At 48.8% G+C, this 20,038-nt stretch overlaps 1 protein-coding gene across 5 annotated transcripts in view; it reads right to left on the bottom strand.

Annotated features, from left to right (window-relative positions):
• AGO2 (argonaute RISC catalytic component 2) overlaps positions 1-20,038 on the bottom strand; it is a 312,251-nt gene that overhangs the window by 80,985 nt on the left and 211,228 nt on the right. For all 5 annotated transcript variants that reach the window (XM_033934274.1, XM_033934272.1, XM_033934270.1 and 2 more), the window contains one exon: positions 2,582-2,704. In XM_033934274.1, coding sequence (XP_033790165.1) covers positions 2,582-2,704 — 123 coding nt within the window. The remainder of the gene's footprint in view (positions 1-2,581; positions 2,705-20,038) is intronic.

Below are 20,038 nucleotides of genomic sequence, written 5' to 3'. Positions count from 1 at the left end.
GATTGGAGGTTGAAGTGACAAAAGTGCTGGGCATGCAAAGGGGGGGTTGAAGGGAGAGAGGTGCCTGTCCTATGGAGGGCTGGAGGGAAAGGAGAGAGATGCTGGACCTATAGAGGAGGGGGCTGGAGGGAGAGTAGAGAGGTGCTGGACCTGTAGAGGAGGGAAAGAGGTGCTGGACCTGCAACGGAGGGAAGGGAGAGAGGTGCTGGATCTGCAGTGGAGGGGAGAGCTGGAGGAAAAGGAGAGTGATGCCAGACCAGGGGATGAATAAAGAAGGGGTCAAATAAGAGAGAAAACCAGATGGTAGAAAGGGGAGGGAAGAGAGGGAGGGAAAAGAGAGGAAGAAAAGTTGGATGGTGTGGGGGTCAGAGAGGAGAGGGACATATTGGTGTGGGAGGGGGAGAGGGGAGCAGCTGAACACAGGGTGATATATAGAAAAAGAGGGGGAGATTATGGGAATTAGGTGGGAGCATAGCGACTGGGATGCAAAGGGGATATGTCCCTCTGTGTCCATATGTTATCCCTACACATCAATACCTGCCATGGAAGGTGGGGTGGGAAAATATGGGAATAGAGAGGCAATGCTGGACACAGAAAAGAGATACTAGACATGGGGGAGAATAGGTGCATAGAAGGGAATTTGCTGGACATGGGGGGCATAGGGACACAGGGGTGATAAGCGATGTAGGAATGTGAACACGTTAGATACTGAACCAGGAAATATAGGGACACAGATGCATGATGGATGGTGGGCATGGAGGGATAAGAAATGTAAGAAGGATAGAAGACCTGTAATGAGTTGAGAAGACAGAGGAAAGTGGAATCTAGACACTGGGACCAATTTGAAAAATAAAATAATCAGGCAATAAAAAGGTAGAAAAATTATTTTCTGTTTTGTGAATAGAATATGTTGGAATGTGCACCTCAGCCAATCAGAGACTTCCTTAGAGAGGAGTCTTGTGAAGTCCCTGATTGGCCAAAACAATGGCCAATCAGGGACTTCCCTAGACTCTTCCCTAAAGAAGTCCCTGAATGGCTGAGGTGCCCCAGGCCCCTCCAAAGGGAGGAGCCTGAGGCGCCTCAGCCAATCAGGGCCTTAGGCCTCTCCCCGTGCATCAAATGATGCGCCAGGGCGGGGCCTAAGGCCGCTATTGGGCGGTAGCGGCCTGGGGAGCAGGAGCAGGAAGACTTTACTCCTGCTCCCGAAGATCGGAGTAGGAGGGTCCAGGCACCCCTCCTGCTCCCGAAGATAGCGGCGATCCTTGACGGAAGGAGCAAGAGGGACCGGGCACCCATCCTGCTAAAGAAGAGGGCCATCCTTATCGGAAGGAACAGGAGAGACTGGGCACCCCTCTTGCTCCCAACTATTTAAAAGGTACCGGGGTGGGTGGGCCAGGCCCGACCGCCTGAGCCGACCAGGGGTGGGCCGGAGGGTGGGAGGCCTAGGAGCAGGAGGGACTGAGGACCCCTCCTGCTCCCAACTTTTTGGTGCCGGGGGGCCGTGCCAGTCGGGGGGGGGGGGGAGGGGAGCCCGGGCCATCCTGGGAGGACCGTGCCGTGAGGGGCAAGGGCCATGCTGTGCCAGTCGTGGGGGGGAGGGAGGGAGGAAGGGAGAGATCTGAACAGGGCACGCAGGAGAGATCTGGGCCTGGAAGGGGGTGTCGGGCAGATCTCTTTTGCCTGCTCCTGGACTCTCCTGTTCCTGCCGCTGTTCCCTGCGGTGCAAGCCCGTGGTTTTAAAGCAGGCCTGCACTGCAGGGAACGACGGCAGAGAAAAGGAGAGTCCGGAAGTAGGCACGAGAGATCCGGGCAGGCAGATCTCTCTTTCCTGCTCCTGGACTCTCCTGCTCTCTGCCGCCGTTCTCCGCAGTGGAGGCCTGCTTTAAAACCATGGGCTTGCACTGCAGGGAACGGCAGCAGAGAGCAGGAGAGTCCGGGAGCAGGCAAGAAAGATCTGGGCTGGGCTGAGCCCTGACAGCAGTGACAGGAGGCTGCTTCTCCTGTCATTACTGTCAAGGTGTGCGCATGAGCGGGGATCGCTCTGGCCGTGGGTAGGGGGCGTGTTAACGATTGTTCCCCATTTGCATGCAGGTCTTTACTGAATTAGTTAGCCGTCATGCAAATGGAAATGGATCGCACACGGTTTGGAGGTTTAGTGAATCTAGGCCTCAGTCATGCCACTTGAACTCTGAGCAACAATCCTCAGTGACGTCTAGAAACTATTGTTCCTTCTCAAACTTAGCTGTGGTGGACCTTACATCTATCCACTAGGTGTTGCCACTATGCAATGACATACTTTCTCTCTCATATACCCATTTTCCAGCATTCACAGCCAGGCCTGGAAGCTGAAAATCTGACTATGAACGGAGCCCAGGTCCTTCATATAGATGTGTGCAACAAGGCCAATAGAACAGCAATGTGGGATCTTCCTTTGTTGCTTAAAAAAACATGCCTCAAAGAAATATTTAAGTCAAAACAAAAGGACGTACTATGAATCTTGCATAAATTAATTTCACTAAGAGATAAAAACATACCACACAATAACAGTAACTACCAATAGAACAATAAGCTCTTCCCATACCCTGCCTCCATAAAGGATTGAAGGTGGCTGTAGAACTCGACCTGTCACATCCGTCATGTCATCTCTGACCAAAATTCCAAACTCTCTAACAAAGGGATCAGTATTGAAACTTGCACTTCGCATCTGGAAAAAAAAAGTTAAGAATAAATGAATAAAATATAATATTGTTATAGTTCATCAATTTAAATGATTCTATTAGGCATCTGCATTTTGCTAGCCAAATGTCTAGTACAGTGGTTCCCTGTCCTGGAGGACCACCAGCCAGTCAGGTTTTCAGGATAGCCCTAATGTATATGCATGGAGCAGATTTGCATGCCTGCAAATATATGCAAATCTCTCATGCATATTCATTACGGTTATCTCAAAAACCCAACTGGCTGTTGATCCTCCAGGACAAGATTGTGAACCACTGGTCTAGTGTTCCATACCGTCACCTAAAAGAACCAAGCGCCATTTCTGGTATTAGACTACATGGATTAGGGCTTACATTCCATATGTAGGATGAGCTAACTACTGTACTGATGGTGATCTTTAGGAACGGCTAAAGAAACATACTGTATTAGACACATTTCCAATAGAGCTGTACTCTTTTACCACACTTAGGACTCAATTTATAAATAGCGCTCAAATTTGAGCGTAAAAAAAAAAAAATGCTCACTAAGCACTATTCTATAAACAGTGTTCAAATTTGGACACTGTTTATAGAAAAAGAAATTAGGTTTTTACCTTGCTAATATCTTTTCTAGTAGATGGCTGTGTCATTCTGGACGAACAGGATATTCACATGGGTTCTCTAAGGCAGTGTTTTTCAACCTTTTTTGGGCAAAGGCACACTTGTTTCATGAAAAAAATCACGAGGCACACCACCATTAGAAAAAGTTAAAAAATTTAACTGTGCCTATATTGACTATATATAAATATATAGGAATCAAATAAACACAAAGAAAGTATTTTATAATGCTGCCACCGCCACTGGGGAATAGGCTGCCACTGCCGCCATCGGGAACAGGCCGGCACCGAGTTCTCCCTGCTTCTCTTCCCCGCAGGGCCGACCAACTCTCGCCACCCGTCGTCAATTCTAACGTCGGAGAGGACGTTCTAGGCCAGCCAGCCAGCGATTGGCTGGCCCAGAACGTCCTCGCCGACGTCAGAATTGACGCAAGTGGCGAGAGTTGGCCGGCCCCACAGGGAAAAGCAGGGAGAACTTGGCGCCGGCCTGTTCCCGATGGCGGCGGTGGCACTCAAGTGGCTAAAGAGCCGCAGTTTGCCGGCCTAGGGACAACACTGGAGGGTGGCCAGCTGTGCACCCCCTTGGGACGTAAACCCGGGGTGGGGCAGACCGCCCCCCCCACCCTGGTATGCCACTATCTGTACATCACTCCCTCCCTATGACCAAAAATTCTCCTTTCTTCTATTCCCTGTGTACACAACCATCTCTTTCCCTCCCTTCCTCTCTCCAAAGTCCATGCCTTCTGTGTCCAAACACTCATTCCCTCCCCCACCTCAGCATCTCTTTCCCTCCCTTCCTCTCTCCCAAGTCCATTTCTTCTGTGTCCAAAAACGCATTCCCTCCCCCACCTCAGCATCTCTTTCCCTCCCTTCCTCTCTCCCAAGTTCATGCCTTGTGTCCAAAACGCACTCTCTCCCCCCTTTTGTGTTCCGTGTTTGCCTCCCAGCCCATCTTTGCAACTTTCTCAGCAAAACGAAGCTCAAGCCGCGAGGCTTGTCTTCTGCTTCCTGCCTGCCCTGCCGCGCACAAATAGCCGAACGGAAGTATTCTCTGACGTCAGCGCTGACGTCGGAGGGCAGGCTTTGCTTAAGCCCTCCCTCCGACGTCAGCGCTGACATCGGGGAACGCTTGCGATCGGCTATATGTTAGCTGCAGGGTAGGCAGGAACAGGAGACGAGCCTCGCGGCTCGAGATGTATTGAACTCCGCGGGTCCCTCGTCCAGCTCTTTCCTGTCCACGTGGGGCGGACCGCCCCTCTCCCTAGACTGGTGGTACTGCCCTGATGGCGGCCCTGACCGTACGGCACACCAGGCAACATCTCGCGGCACACTAGTGTGCCGCGGAACAGCGGTTGAAAAACACTGCTCTAAGGGAGTAAAGTCAGGGGGATTGGAAGATAGCCAACATCACGCCCATCTTTAAAAAGGGATCAAGAGGTGACCCGGGAAACTACAGACCGGTGAGTCTGACCTCGGTTCCGGGGAAAATGGCGGAAGTGCTGATAAAAGAAAACATCGATGAACATTTGGAAAGAAACAAACTTCTGATACCAAGCCAACATGGTTTCTGCAGGGGGAGATCGTGTTTAACTAACTTATTGCACTTCTTCGAAGGAATCAACAAAAGGATGGACAAAGGAGACCCCATAGACATCGTAAATCTAGATTTCCAAAAAGCCTTTGACAAGGTGCCCCTCGAGCATCTACTCCGGAAACTGAAGAACCATAGGGTGGATGGAGACGTACATAGATGGATCAGAAACTGGTTGGCGGGTAGGAAACAGAGGGTAGGGGTGAAGGGCCACTACTCAGACTGGAAGAGGGTCACGAGTGGTGTTCCGCAGGGCTCGGTGCTCGGGCCACTACTATTTAATATAATCATAAATGATCTAGAAATAGGGATGACGTGTGAGATAATAAAATTTGCAGATGACACCAAACTATTCAGTGGAGCTCAGACTAAAGAGGACTGGGAAGAATTGCAAAGGGACCTGAACAAATTAGGGGAATGGGCGACGAGATGGCAGATGAAGTTCAACGTTGAGAAATGTAAAGTACTGCATGTGGGAAGCAGAAACCTGAGGTACAACTATACGATGGGTGGGATGTTATTGAATGAGAGTACCCAGGAAAGGGACTTGGGGGTAATGGTGGACATGACAATGAAGCCAATAGCACAGTGCGCAGCAGCCGCTAAGAAAGCAAATAGAATGCTAGGTATAATCAAGAAGGGTATCACAACCAGGACGAAAGAAGTTATCCTGCCGTTGTATCGGGCGATGGTGCGCCCGCATCTGGAATACTGCATCCAATATTGGTCGCCATACCTTAAGAAGGATATTGCGATACTCGAGAGGGTTCAGAGGAGAGCGACACGTCTGATAAAAGGGATGGAAAACCTTCCATACGCTGAGAGATTGGAGAAACTGGGTCTCTTTTCCCTGGAGAAGAGGAGACTTAGAGGGGATATGATAGAGGCTTATAAGATCATGAAGGTCAAATAATAAAAGAACAAGAGGGCATCCGGAAAAGTTGAAAGGGGACAGATTCAAAACAAATGCTAGGAAGTTCTTCTTTACCCAACGCATGGTGGACACCTGGAATGCGCTTCCAGAGAATGTAATAGGGCAGAGTACGGTACTGGGATTTAAGAAAGGATTGGACAGTTTCCTGCTGGAAAAGAGGATAGAAGGGTATAAATAGAGGATTTCTGCACAGGTTCTGGACCTGTTGGGCCGCCGCGTGAGCGGACTGCTGGGCATGATGGACCTCAGGTCTGACCCAGCAGATGCATTGCTTATGTTCTTATGGGCAGACTTGGTGGGCTATGGCCCTTTTCTGCCGTCACTTTCTATGTTTCTATCCCCATGCTTGTGAGCCGTGCAGAAGGATTCCACTCCAGCTTTTGAATCTCTCCTCCTTCACTAGAAGGCTCTGCTGCCCCCTTCAGTTTGTACCAAAGCAGGTGAAAGCCCAATATAGAAACACTGGTCGCCGTACATGAAGAAGGACATGGTATTACTCGAAAGGGTCCAGAGAAGAACGACTAAGATGGTTAAGGGGCTGGAGGAGTTGCCGTACAGCGAAAGATTAGAGAAACTTGGCCTTTTCTCCCTTGAACAGAGGAGATTGAGAGGGGACATGATTGAAACATTCAAGATACTGAAGGGAATAGACTTGGTGAAAAAGGACAGGTTGTTCACTCTCTCCAAGGTAGGGAGAATGAGAGGGCACTCTAAAATTGAAAGGGGGTAGATTCCGTACGAACGTAAGGAAGTTCTTCTTCACCCAGAGAGTGGTAGAAAACTGGAACGCTTTTCCAGAGTCTGTCATAGGGGAAAACACCCTCCAGGGATTCAAGACCAAGTGGACATGACAATGAAGCCGACGGCACAGTGCACAGCGACCGCTAAGAAGGCAAACAGAATGCTAGGCATAATCAAGAAGGGTATTACAACCAGAATGAAAGAAGTTATCCTGCCATTGTATCGGGCAATGGTGTGTTCGCATCTGGAGTACTGCATCCAATATTAGTCGCAGTACCTTAAGAAGGATATGGCATTACTCGAGAGGGTTCAGAGAAGAGCGACGCGTCTGATAAAGGGGATGGAAAACCTTCCCTACGCTGAGAGATTGGAGAAACTGGGTCTCTTGTCCCTGGAGAAGAGGAGACTTAGAGGGGATATGATAGAGACTTATAAGATCATGAAGGGCTTAGAGAGAGTAGAGAGGGACAGATTATTAAAACTTTTAAATAATAAAAGAACAACAGGGCATTCAGAAAAGTTGAAAGGGGACAGATTCAAAACAAATGCTAGGAAGTTCTTCTTTACCCGTGTGGTGGACACCTGGAATGCGCTTCCAGAGGGCGTAATAGGGCAGAGTACGGTACTGGGGTTCAAGAAAGGATTGGACAATTTCCTGCTGGAACAGGGGATAGATGGGTATAGATAGAGGATTACTGCACAGGTCCTGGATCTGTTGTGCCGCCGCGTGAGCGGATTGCTGGGCACGATGGACCTCAGGTCTGACCCAGCAGAGGCATTTCTTATGTTCGACATGTTCCTGCTGAACTGGAATGTACACAGGTAGGGCTAATCTCAGGGTGCTGGTCTTTGACCAGAGAGCCGCTGCGTAAGCGGACTGTTGGGCACTATGGACTACTGGTCTGACCCAGCAGCAGCAATTCTTATGTTCTTATATGTAAAAGAGGGGTACAGGGAAACTCCCTGAACTACAACTCAGTAATGCTCCGAAAATATAACAAACATGTTAAAACATTGCCATTGAACAGGCAAAACATCAAAAGAATCATGCCAAACAGAAACATTTATGGAGCTCAAGTATTACCCCAATGTGATACAACAATAGATTATTCTTTATACTCTTAAGGTCTGACCAAAATCTAAATTTCAGTTTGGACTCGAACTTTCTGATTGAGACAGTAGGCAGGCACAGGAAATAACTGGCAGGGTGGGGCTCCAGAATGACACATCTATCTACTAGAAAAGAAATTTGCAAGGTATGAACCTAATCTTTTTTTCTAGTGCAATAGATGTACAAAAGCAGTTCCAGAAATCTAGGGCAGAACCACTGTGCCAGCTCATAACACTGAGGACCCAAAGGCAGAGTCCTCCCTTGCCACTACATCCACTCTGTAAAATTTGGAAAATGTATGTAGACTGGACGAAGTTGCTGCCCTGCAAATCTCCTCGGGAGAGACTATCCAAGCTTCAGCCCACAAAGAAACCACACTTAGTTGAATGAACCTTTATGGAGACTGGTGACCGTTTTACACAAGCAATACAGTATAGGCTGACAAAATGGTCCTATGGATCCATTTGGAAATGGTGGCCTTGGAAGCTGGTGTGCCATGTCTAGCCTGACTAGTCAGCACAAAAAGACGGTCAGATAGCCTGAACTTATTGGTGACCTCAAATGGTAGCACTCTTCTCATGTCCAACTTTTTCAGAATCCGGTCCTTCTTAGAACCTGTCGACTGGATCAACAGCAATCTGACCTCTTGATTGACATGAAAAGCCGAAACAACCTTCAGCTAAAAGGACAGAATGGTGCGCAAAGAAACTCCTGTCTCTGTGAACTTGAGGAAAGGCTCTCTGCAAGAAAGAACCTATAGCTCCAAGACTTCTCACTATGCTAATAGCCACAGAAAAAACATTTTGAGCATCAGATCCATCAAGGACACTTCCTTCAGCAGCTCATAAGGAACCTGACTGAGGCTTTGCAAAACCATGTTAAGATTCCATGAAGGAAACAGGTGTTTTACTGGTAGCCTGAGTCATAGAGCCCCCTTTAGAAATCTGGCTATGTCTAGAAGAGATGTCAACAAAGTCTTATGGTCTCGAGCCCTGAAACAAGAGAGTCCCGCCACTTGGACTCTAAGGGATGAACTGTAAGCTCCTTGTCAAGACCAGCCTGGAGGAAAGCTAACACCACGCAGATCGGAGTGGAGAAAAGCTCTACCTTCTCTTTAATGCATCAGTTCTATATTGTTGCTTGAAATAGGAGGTCATATAAAAATTATAGCTGATAATATGACTTATTAACATGGTGTTTTGATAGCATTGTCGACCAAATTTGGTCAGGGTTCAGCCCTCTCTCCCAAGAGGAGCACTGGCATATATCCTATTACCGGATGATCTTTTAAGTGTAGACTCAACTAAGAGAGCGATGTTGTAGTTGAGGTTTGTCAAACCCTGGACATGCTTGGACTCTGTAAAGGGAGTCTAGCTTTCTTGGGGCTACAGGTACAAGAGGTGGCGTCTCCCATTTTTTAAACATATTGTCCCTCATGAAATGATGGAAAGGAAATTTTAAATTCTTAGGAATTTGTTCAAATTCCAAGCCATCAAATAACTCAGCTCTCCAATTCAGATTCTATCTTTACTGGTAGAACTTGCCCCATTTGACAGATGAATTTGGTGAATGACAAACTGTCCAGTGGAGACCTCTGTCTAGGAGGCAGAGGAAACAGAACCATGATGGCAGATAAAGGCCAAATGGCCCATCTAGTCTACCCATCCGCGGTAACCATGATCTCTTTCTCTCTCTGAGAGATCCCACGTGCTTATCCTAGGCCCTTTTGAATTCAGACATAGTCTCTGTCTCCACCACCTCTTCTGGGAGACTGTTCCATGCATCTACCACCCTTTCTGTAAAAAAGTATTTCCTTAGATTACTCCGGAGCCTATCACCTAATAACTTCATCTTATGTCCTCTCATTGCAGAGTTTCCTTTCAAATTAAAGAGACTCAACTCATGCGCATTTACATTACCTAGGTATTTAAATGTCTCTATCATATCTCCCTTCTCCCGTCTTTCCTCCAAAGTATACAGATTGAGATCTTTAAGTCTGTCCCCTTAGGCCTTACGATGAAGACCACATACCATTTTAGTAGCCTTCCTCTGGACCGACTCCATCCTTTTTATATCTTTTGAAGATGCAGCCTTTAGAATTGAACATATTCTAAATGAGGTCTCACCAAAATCTTATACAGGGGCATTAATACCTCCTTTTTCCTACTAGCCATACCTCTCCCTATGCACCCTACCATCCTTCTAGCTTTCGCTGTCATCTTTTCAACTTGTTTGGCCACCTTAAGATCATCACATACAATCACACCCAAGTCCCACTCTTCTGTCGTTCACATAAGCTCTTCACTCCCTAATTTGTACCATTCCCTCAGGTTTTTGCAGCACAAATGCATGACCTTGCATTTCTTAGCATTAAACTTTAGCTGCCAAATTTCAGATCATTGTTCAAGCTTCGCCAGGTCTTTCTTCATGTTATTTACACCATCCGATGTGTCTATTGCATATTTTTATATTATCTGCAAAGAGGCAAATCTTACCTGACAACCCTTCAGCAATATTCTTTATAAAAATGTTAAAAACAGGCCCAAGAACAGAACCTTGAGGCACACCACTTGTAACATCCCTTTCCTCAGAGCGATCTCCATTGATCACTACCCTCTGTCGTCTTCCACTCAACCAGTTCTTGATCCAGCCCGTCACTTTGGGACCCATCCCAAGGGCACTCAAGTTTATTTATTAGACGTCTATGTGGAATACTGTCAAAGGCTTTGCTAAAATTTAAATACACCACATCTAGCGCACATGCTCTATCCAATTCTCTGGTCACCCAGTCAAAAAAATTGGTCAGATTTGTCTGACAACACCTACCTCTAGTGAATCCATGTTGCCTCCAATTCTGTAATCCACAGGATCCCAGAAACTTGAACATTCTCTGTTTTAAAAGTGTTCTCATTAATTTTCTTACCACAGAAGTCAGACTTACCGGCCTGTAATTCCCTACTTTTTCCTTACTTCCACTTTTGAGGAGAGGGACCACATCCACCCTTCGCTTGTCCTCCAGTACCACCTCCTGACTCTAGAGACTCGTTGAAAAGGTCAGTCAGCGGAGCTACCAGAACTTCCCTAAGTTCCTTCAGCACCCTAGGATGTACACCATCCAGCCCCATTGTTTTGTCTACCTTTATTTTAGCTAGCTGCTCATGAACACAACCCTCTGAAAATCAATCAGGGTCTATTATTCCTCCATCCCTATTCACGTTTGTCTTCTGCGATCCCGCTCCCCAGTGCTTCAGCCGTAAATACAGAACAGACATATCTGTTAAGCAATTTGGCCTTTTCTTTATCAGTTTCTACATATTCCTCCCCTTCACCTTTGAGTCTCACAATGCCACTTTTGCACTTCTTCCTATCACTAATATATCTAAAAAATATCTTGAGCATCAGAAGTTATACTATAGGATTCTGGAGCAGAGAGTTCTGGATCAGAGTATGTTAGATCCGAGAGATCTGAGTCATAATATGCTCTTTTAGGAGATGAATTAGTATATAGGCTTATAGATGGAAAATATTTATAGAAAAATGCGTACTGTTGCAACCTAAGGGGTGGGATACACTATAGCCCTCCCCACAATATCTTCCACATTACAACTGTTTATTAACAAAAGTCTTCAGGCCCTCAGAGGTGCCACCAGATGCTCAATTATGTCTCATAGCAACTGGCTTTATGCCCCCTATCGTCATCGGGTCTCTTTAGTTTTTTTTAAGTTTTTTTTGTGCAATGCTATATTTTTGTGTTAATTCAATAAATAGTTGATAAAAGTTAGAACTTATCTTGGGTGGTTCAGCCAAGAGGGATAGAGTACTGCCAACATGTTTCACCCTATTCGGGTTTCCTCAGGGCACAATCCCTCAGAACTGTGTGTGCTCTATACGACGTGGCCACCCGAATGAATGATCTAAGAGATGAGGCACGCCTGGAGCAGTGGTCTTTTGATTTAGATCAGTGTCGATGAAAAGACCTACAACTGCAGTGCCTGGAAGAACTCCTATCGGTGTCTCAGTGCCGATCTAATGTAGAGTGAGATGAAGAACTGTGATGCATATGAGGTGTTATAGCTTCGGTACCGGAATTCCTGGTAGAGCGATGCTCGGGCTGGGACAGTACCAATGGAGCTGAGGGAGGAACAAAGGCTGGTTGCGATTGCAACATAAGTGCCAACTCCCTCCAAAATAGCTCTTTAGTTTTCTCTTGCGAAGATTGCACCGGTACCGCAGATGTTGTTGGTACAGTTGGTGATGTTGCTGCTGCAGTGCGTTAAGGCGCTGGTGACCTTGATGAGGAGGCATGACTCTGAGGAGACACTAACTGCAGGGAAGGAGACCTCAAATTATTGCGTAGGCATTTGGCATGCATTGATTTACTTGATGCTTGAGAAGACGCCAATGTGAGTAGAAGGAGAAGTAAGGGTACGTTTCTTATCATTTTTAGGAGAAGTCAATGGTACCATTGGAGCCGACTCCAAGTGGGATGCCGGGGCTGACATCGATACCTCAAGAGAATGGTTCTTGGACTTTGACAGAGAAGACAAGTTCGATGATGAAGAGTACCCGAAAAGCTTCTCCTGCTGTAAAAGCCCTCCGAAGTCCTTCTAAAATGATGTTGAGATTCTAAGAAGGGAAGTCATCCCAGATTGGTGGCCTGAACCTAAGGGTTCCTTTGAAGAATCTAATATCTGGGTGAGCAGCCAGTGAGACTTGCTTCTCTTGGCCTCTAAAGCAAGTCAGGCCTGCCATCTGCACCTTAAGTGACACCACTGCTAATCCCTTGTCAGGCCCTCCTGAAGGAAGGCCTGTACCAACAATACCGGGGTTTTGTTCAGCTCCAGATTCTCCTTATTGTACCAGCGCTGAAAAGTATTCCATTCCTTGGCATATGCCGAAAGAGTGGATGGCTTCTTGGCCCTCAGTAGGGTGGTAATGACGCCAAACTGTGTAACATAGTAAGTGAAAGCAATCTCAAGGATAATATGACGCAGGATCTGCTCGCGCTGGAAAACTGGTCCTCGACATGGCAGCTGGGATTCAACGCTAAGAAGTGTAAGGTCATGCATCTCGGCAGCAGAAATCCATGCAGAACATACACCTTGAATGGAGAGGCACTAGCTAGGACTTCAGAAGAACGGGACTTGGGAGTAATCATCAGTGCAGACATGAAAGCTGCCAAACAAGTAGAGAAGGCCTCGTCCAAGGCAAGGCAAATGATGGGATGTATCAAGAGAAGCTTCGTCAGCCGCAAACCTGAAGTCATAATGCCACTGTATAGAGCCATGGTGAGACCTCATCTGGAATACTGTGTGCAATTCTGGAGGCCACATTACCGTAAAGATGTGCTTCGAGCCGAGTCGGTCCAGCGGATGGCCACTAGAATGGTCTCCGGACTCAAGGGTCTCTCATACGAAGAAAGACTGGGCAAATTACAGCTCTATACTCTAGAGGAACGCAGGGAAAGGGGTGACATGATTGAGACATTTAAATACGTCACAGGTCGTGTAGAGCTGGAAGACGACATATTCGTTCCCAAGGGACCCTCGGTCACAAGGGGGCACCCGCTTAAACTTAGAGGAGGGAAATTTAGTAGTGACACCAGGAAGTACTTCTTCACAGAAAGGGTGGTGGATCAATGGAACAGACTTCCGGTGCAGGTGATCAAGGCCACCAGCGTGCTCGACTTCAAGAATAAATGGGACATCCACGTGGGATCCCTACGAAGGTCGAGCTAAGGAACTAAGTCATATGCACTCAGACTTAATGGGGTGGGTCAGTAGAGTGGGCAGACTTGATGGGCTGTAGCCCTTTTCTGCCGTCATCTTTCTATGTTTCTATGTTTCTTTCTATGTTTATGAATATGGTTTATTATTCATATTCCACCTTTAACAAGGCGGATTATAACAAAACATACATAAGAAAACACACATCATAACACATACTAAATACTTCAAAATTATCATCTTGTCCCACTAAGGCAGTGGTCTCAAACTCAAACCCTTTGCAGGGCCACATTTTGGATTTGTAGGTACTTGGAGGGCTGCAGAAAAAATAGTTAATGTCTTATTAAAGAAATGACTATTTTGCATGAGGTGAAACTCTTTATAGTTTATAAATCTTCCCCACCCCCTGAAGGTCTGCATATTCCCCCCCCCTTCTTTGCTGCATCCTCCAGCTTTCCCCACCATGGCCTCCTGGTCTTAGTTTCAGCTAATTACTGCAACCTGCAGAGAGGATCGCTGGTGTTGTAGCGTTCCTTGCAGGCTGCCATTGACCTTCGCAGCACATTCCTTCTGCCGCGGTCCTGCCCCTCCTCTGAAGTCAGGCAGGATTGCGGTAGAGGGAACATGCTGCTGAGGACAACGGCAGCCTGCAAGGATCACTATAGCATGGGCAATCCTCTCTGCAGGCAGCGGTAATTATCTGTAGGTAAGAGCGGGAGGCCAGGGGGGAAGCCGGAGGACGCTGCAAAGAGCGAGCAGCACTAGTACAGACAGCACTAGTATAGACTGCGGGCCACAAAATAGTACCTGGCGGGCCGCAAGTTTGAGACCACTGCACTAAGGTAATTAATGTTTATATTTCATCTTATAGAACAGGTGACATTTCAACATTTTCTTAAAGTTGCACAAATTCTTCTGCTGTCTAATATATACTGGGAACTTATTCCATCGAGCCCAGAACCTGTAGGTAGACCCACGCTATAGGCACTGACTGCTACAGGAGATTCATAATTTGCCCCAAAGCTTCTGTCTGCGTGCCTCTGGTAAAAAAAACTCAGCCTTCTGCCATGTTGAAGAGAACGCCCAGGTATTCCAAAGACTGAGGGGGAACTAATTGGCTTTTTTGAAAGTTTACAATCCAGCCCAGACTCTGCAAAGTTTTCACAACTGCTGCCACTGCTCTTTCTCCCTCTTCTTGAAGAGGGGGCTCTGATGAGCCAGTTATCTAGATAAGGATGAACCAGCCAGCCCACCCTGCAGCGATGAGCTACTACCACCAATATCACCTTAGTGAATGTACAGGGTGCTGCTGCCAGTCCAAATGGCAGCGTTGAGAATTGATAGTGATTCTCCAACACGTGAAATCTCCGGAACTTCCTGTGTGCTGGAAAAATTGGAATGTGGAGATAAGCCTCCGTCAAATCCAGGGTGGCCAGAAACTCTCCCAGCTGGACTGCTGCAATGACAGATCTCACCATTTCCATCTGGAAATGCGGAACCCTCAGGGCCGCATTGACAAGTTTGAGATCCAGGATGGGACTCCAGTCATCTGAATCTTTCTTGGGCACGACAAAGTATATCAAGAACCTACCTGAGTGTTCTTTTGGAACTGGTTGTATGGCTTGAATGTCCAGCAATCTATTTAATGGTGCCCGGACTTGGGCCACTTGAGCCAGTTGGCCTGCCAGAGAACACACAAACTAGTTGGACAGAGGGTATGCAAACTTTCTTGTAAACCTCTCTGACAATATCCAAGGCTCAAAGATCTGTCGTCATGCTTTCCCAGGCCTCCAGAAAGTCCAAGAGCTGACCCTCAATTTTCTGAAGGGCGGCTGGAGGCTTGGCGTCATTGCAGCTCCTTGGCTGTCATTGTGGTCTGGGAACCTGTACTTTGGATTTTCCAGCTTCTGGAATATCTCTGTCTGGAACCTTGTTAGGTTCACTGAGATGAGTTTCCTGAGGCGTACTGGTGAAAACACAGGGAACCCTGAAAGGAGCACCGGTTCTGGCTTCTAGCCACTAGAGGTCTGCTGTCCAGTAAGGATTTGGGACGATCTTGCACACTGGCCATAACATCATCCAGGCCTTTGCAAAAAAGAATCTATCCCTTGAAGGGGAGCCTGCTAACTCTAGCCTTGGAGGTTGAACCACTTGCCCATTGTCTGATGCACAGCTTGCGTCAGGTGAAGCTGGAATATGCAGAGACTCTCGTCATGACTCTAATTACATCATAAAGTGTGTCAGCCATATAGTCCACCCCTGCTAGCATGAGCTGAGATAATGGCTCAGTCGGTCATGTTCAGGGTTCGCAGCCATGAATGACAGGTGGATGCTATGAAAGAAGCAGCTGATGCCGCCTTAGCCTCTAGGGCCAGGGCCTCAAACTGCCTCCTGAGGACCATATCCACTCTGCAGTCCTGTGTATCCTCCCGCATGACTCCTTCCTCACTGGGTAAGGACATGTATTTAGTCATCTTTGCAATCATGGAGTCTACCTTTGGCAAAGCAAACATTTGCTGGAACTCTTGATTCTGAGGGTACAGCCTAGTCATGTCTTTCGCCAGTTTGAGGGAACTTTCCAGGATCTCCCAGGGCTCTGTAACCAGGAGTTTCATGTCTGGGTGTCATGTAAAGGATGTGGGCTGAGATTAGACCACATTCAAAAAGAACACTGAGGTGACTGGGGCTGAGGCATTTCAATCTTGACCTCACGAAGAGACTCTGTAATAATGTCTGGCAGGATCGAAGATGAACAGCTGCCTTATGGAGGGATCCTCTCCGGGTCACAGCCACGACTCTATCCTGATCCTCAACATAGGAGGCTAAATCTCCTAACAGGGAGGCCTCGCTTTGAGATAGTAAGGGGATCAAGATAACTTTCATCTCCTGAATCTCTGTCCGACTGATAATCAGAGTCAGGGAGGAGCTCTGCTCCGACAGAGGAAGCGCTTTGAGGATTCTCAGAGACGTGCGCCGGGAGTCGCTCTTCAGCAGATCTAAATTGCATATTTTAGTTATGCGCATATATATGCCTGCTAGAGCACATTAATGAATTATGGGGTAAAGTCTTAGCAGGCAACTCTCCTCCTTTAGAAGGGAGGAGATGTTTCTTTTTTATCTGCAGAGCCTCTGCGCCAGTTCAGAGTGCCGTTCTGCTGTTCCGGGGCTATTTGGGAAACTTTTGCTCCCATAACAAGCTCAAAATCCATGTGTCATGTCCCAGAGGCTGTGTGGAAGCTAAACTTGAAATTCCTGCTTCTCCACTTCGTTTGGCACGGCTTGTAGCACAAGGGTGCTCCTTCAATGCCCAGTCTTCACAAACAAGGCGTGATATAGGAGTATTAAGAGTCAGAGGACTCCATCCCTGGCACTATGGAAGAGAAATTAGGTTTTTGGAGAAGTTTGAGAACTTAGAAAAAAAAACAAATCAGGAAAATCCAAGATGACCATCACTGGTAAATTTTAGTGTTAAAAATCAGCTTAAAATCACCTCAGGGCTGAACAAAAACCTCAAAAAACAGGATTTAAGGGGAGGGACCAAAGTTCTAGCTGTAGAAACAATTAAAAAGAGCTTTTGAAGACATTCCTCCTGATTTTTCCCACAGGCTGTCACAGCCTTAGTCACAGTCCATGTCCTGGGGAAATGGTGCTGCTGCTTCCTGCTTAAGCTCCTCTCAGGTGTAGCTCTTCTAGGAGAAGCCCTCTGCTTCTAGTCACTCAGCCACTTTGCTGGAATCTTTGAGCTACCAGTTAGACCTCCACAGATTTACCCTCATCCACCCCAGAGACCTCTCACAAAAAAGAGGGGGAGGGGAAGACAAAATACAGCCACGAGCGCCCTGAAGGAAAGTTATTAGTGCCTAAACAGCCTGTGCTCCAGTCCCTCACCAAGTCAAAGGGACGAGCAAACATCAGGGGAACGGACCCTGAACTCCACTAATCTTCAGCAGGCTAGCTGAAACAGGTCCCCAAAGGATACACCTGCCAATTGCAGATTTAAAATCTGCTCCTCTCCTTAGTGAATGTCCAGGGTGCTGCTGCCAGTCCAAATGGTAGCGCTGAGAATTGATAGTGATTCTCCAACATCTTATGCAGTATGCTCACGAGAATAGATTCCTATTGCACTGGAATATTACTTATGGGAAAAAAAGACCTCAGTGGGATAGGTGCACTAACTTGTAATTTGTTGCGCTGCTTCAATTAGCTCAAATCATAATCATGAGTCAAAAACTCCCAAACTTCACATAAATATATTGAAGTCCTTGCATTTCCTCTCAGTTTAAAGATATGTACTTTGGTCAATCTGTCAGAATATATTGCTGTGGCTTTTGATAAGAGTATTTACAAAGATTTGCACATGGGCAAGGACTGCAATATACTGTATTTGTATGAAATGGAGAAATAACCCACTGGTTAGTGAGGTGGGCTGAGAACCTGGGGAAGTGGGTCCTGTTCCCAATGCAACTCCCATGCACAGTACCGTATTTTCACGCATATAACGTGCGCGTTATACACGGTTTTTACAAACTGTGCATAACCTTGCGCGTTATACAAAATTTTTTTTACATAGTTCCCCCCCCGACGTCCGATTCCCCCCCCCCCCCCCGCAGGACCGTTCGCACCCCCACCCCGAAGGACCGCTCGCACGCACCCGCATCCGCACCCCGAAGGACCGCTCGCACGCACTCCCACCCACACCCCCACCCTGAAGGACCGCTCGCACCCCCACAGCCTCCTGACCCCCCCCTTCATGTAGAAGCTCCTACCGGTGTCCTGCTGCTTCCTCTTGGCGGTCCCGGCCCTTCTGTGAGCCCTGCGCCGCTTCTTCCGGCGGTCCCGCCCTTTCTCTGACGTCAAGCCCTCTTGCCCCGCCGACTCCCCGACACGATCGGGGCAAGAGGGAGCTCAAGCCCTCTTGCCCCAGCCAACCGCGGCACCCCCGACACGATCGGGGCAAGAGGGAGCTCAAGCCCTCTTGCCCCCCCCGACTCCCCGACACGATAGGGGCAAAAAGGAGCCCAAGCCCTCTTACCCCGCCGACTCCCCAACTCCCCGACAATATCGGGCCAGGAGGAAGCCCAAGCCCTCCTGGCTCTGGCGACCCCCCCCCCCGCTAGTTGTTCGGGCCAGGAGGGAGCCCAAGTCCTGGCCCTGGCGACCCCCCCCCGCTAGTTGTTTGGGCCAGGAGGGAGCCCAAACCCTCCTGGCCACGGCGATCCCCTACCCCCACCCCGCACTACATTACGGGCAGGAGGGATCCCAGGCCCTCCTGCCCTCGACGCAAACCCCCCTCCCCCCAACGACCGCCCCCCCAAGAACCTCCGATCGAACCCCCAGCCGACCTGCGACCCTCCTGGCCCCCTTGGGCACATGGTCGGGCTGGGCCCATGTGCCTCAGGCCCCACCTCCAGGAGGGACCTAAGGCTCCCGGGCCTATTCTGATTGGCCCAGGCGCCTTAGGCCCCACCAGTAGGCGGAGCTTTGGGACGGATGGGCCAATCCGGCCTCATTCCGTCGTTGGCTGCCTGCTGGACAGGCGGGTTTGGCTCCCGTCTGTCCAGCCAACTACACAAAGGTACGGGGAAGAGGGGTGGGGGTGTCGTGGGGGTTGGCCAGGGGGGTCGCGGGTCGGCTGGGTGGGCGGTCAGAGGTTCTTTGGGGGGGCGGTCGTTGGGGGGAGGGGGGGGTTTGCGTCGAGGGCAGGAGGGCTTGGGCTCCCTCCTGGCCCGATATTGTCGGGGAGTTGGGGAGTCAGCGGGGCAAGAGGGCTTGAGCTCCCTCTTGCCCCGATCGTGTCGGGGGTGCCGCGGTTGGCTGGGGCAAGAGGGCTTGAGCTCCCTCTTGCCCCGATCGTGTCGGGGAGTCGGCGAGGCAAGAGGGCTTGACATCAGAGAAAGGGCGGGACTGCCGGAAGAGGAAGCAGCGCAGGTGCAGGGCTCACAGAAGGGCCGGGACCGCCAAGAGGAAGCAGCAGGACAACGGTAGGAGCTTCTACATGATGGGGGGGGGGGGGGTCGGGAGGCTGTGGGGGTGCGAGCGGTCCTTCAGGGTGGGGGTGCGGGTGGGAGTGCGTACATGTGGTCCTTCGGGGTGGGAGTGCGGGTGCATGCGAGCGGTCCTTCGGGGTGGGGGTGCGTGCGAACGATCCTTCGGGGTGGGGGTGCGAGCGGTCCTGCGGGGGGGGGGTGAATTGGACGTGGGGGGGGCATCAGGCTTTCAGGGTGGGGACAGGACTTCAAGGGGGAGAGGAGAGTCGGAGCGGGCGAAAGGAGAGTCGGGGTGGCCAGAGGAGAGTCGGGGCGGGCGAAAGGAGAGTCGGGCGGCGACGGGAGAGTCAGGCAGCATGCGCGGTATACGGGTGTGTGCGGTATACAAAATTTTTTTTACATATATTTCGGTTTCCCACACGCTATACCCGTGTGCGCGTTTTACACGGGTGCGCGTTATCTACGTGAAAATACGGTACTCTATCACCCCCTTCCTGGCTTGTCTATATCTTTCAATTCATTTTTGTGACTTTTCTGCTCTGATGACTTCTAAATGACACAAATTTAAATGTTTGATTTCACTAGAAAGCGTACCCAGCAACAGTGCTCATGGTGTGAAAATACCTAAAAGTCAGATT

Source organism: Geotrypetes seraphini, chromosome 2, assembly GCF_902459505.1.
Source record: "Geotrypetes seraphini chromosome 2, aGeoSer1.1, whole genome shotgun sequence".
NCBI classification, from domain to species: Eukaryota; Metazoa; Chordata; class Amphibia; order Gymnophiona; family Dermophiidae; genus Geotrypetes; species Geotrypetes seraphini.
Note: the sequence above shows the minus strand (reverse complement) of the source record. Positions and strands in the feature narration are given on the sequence as shown.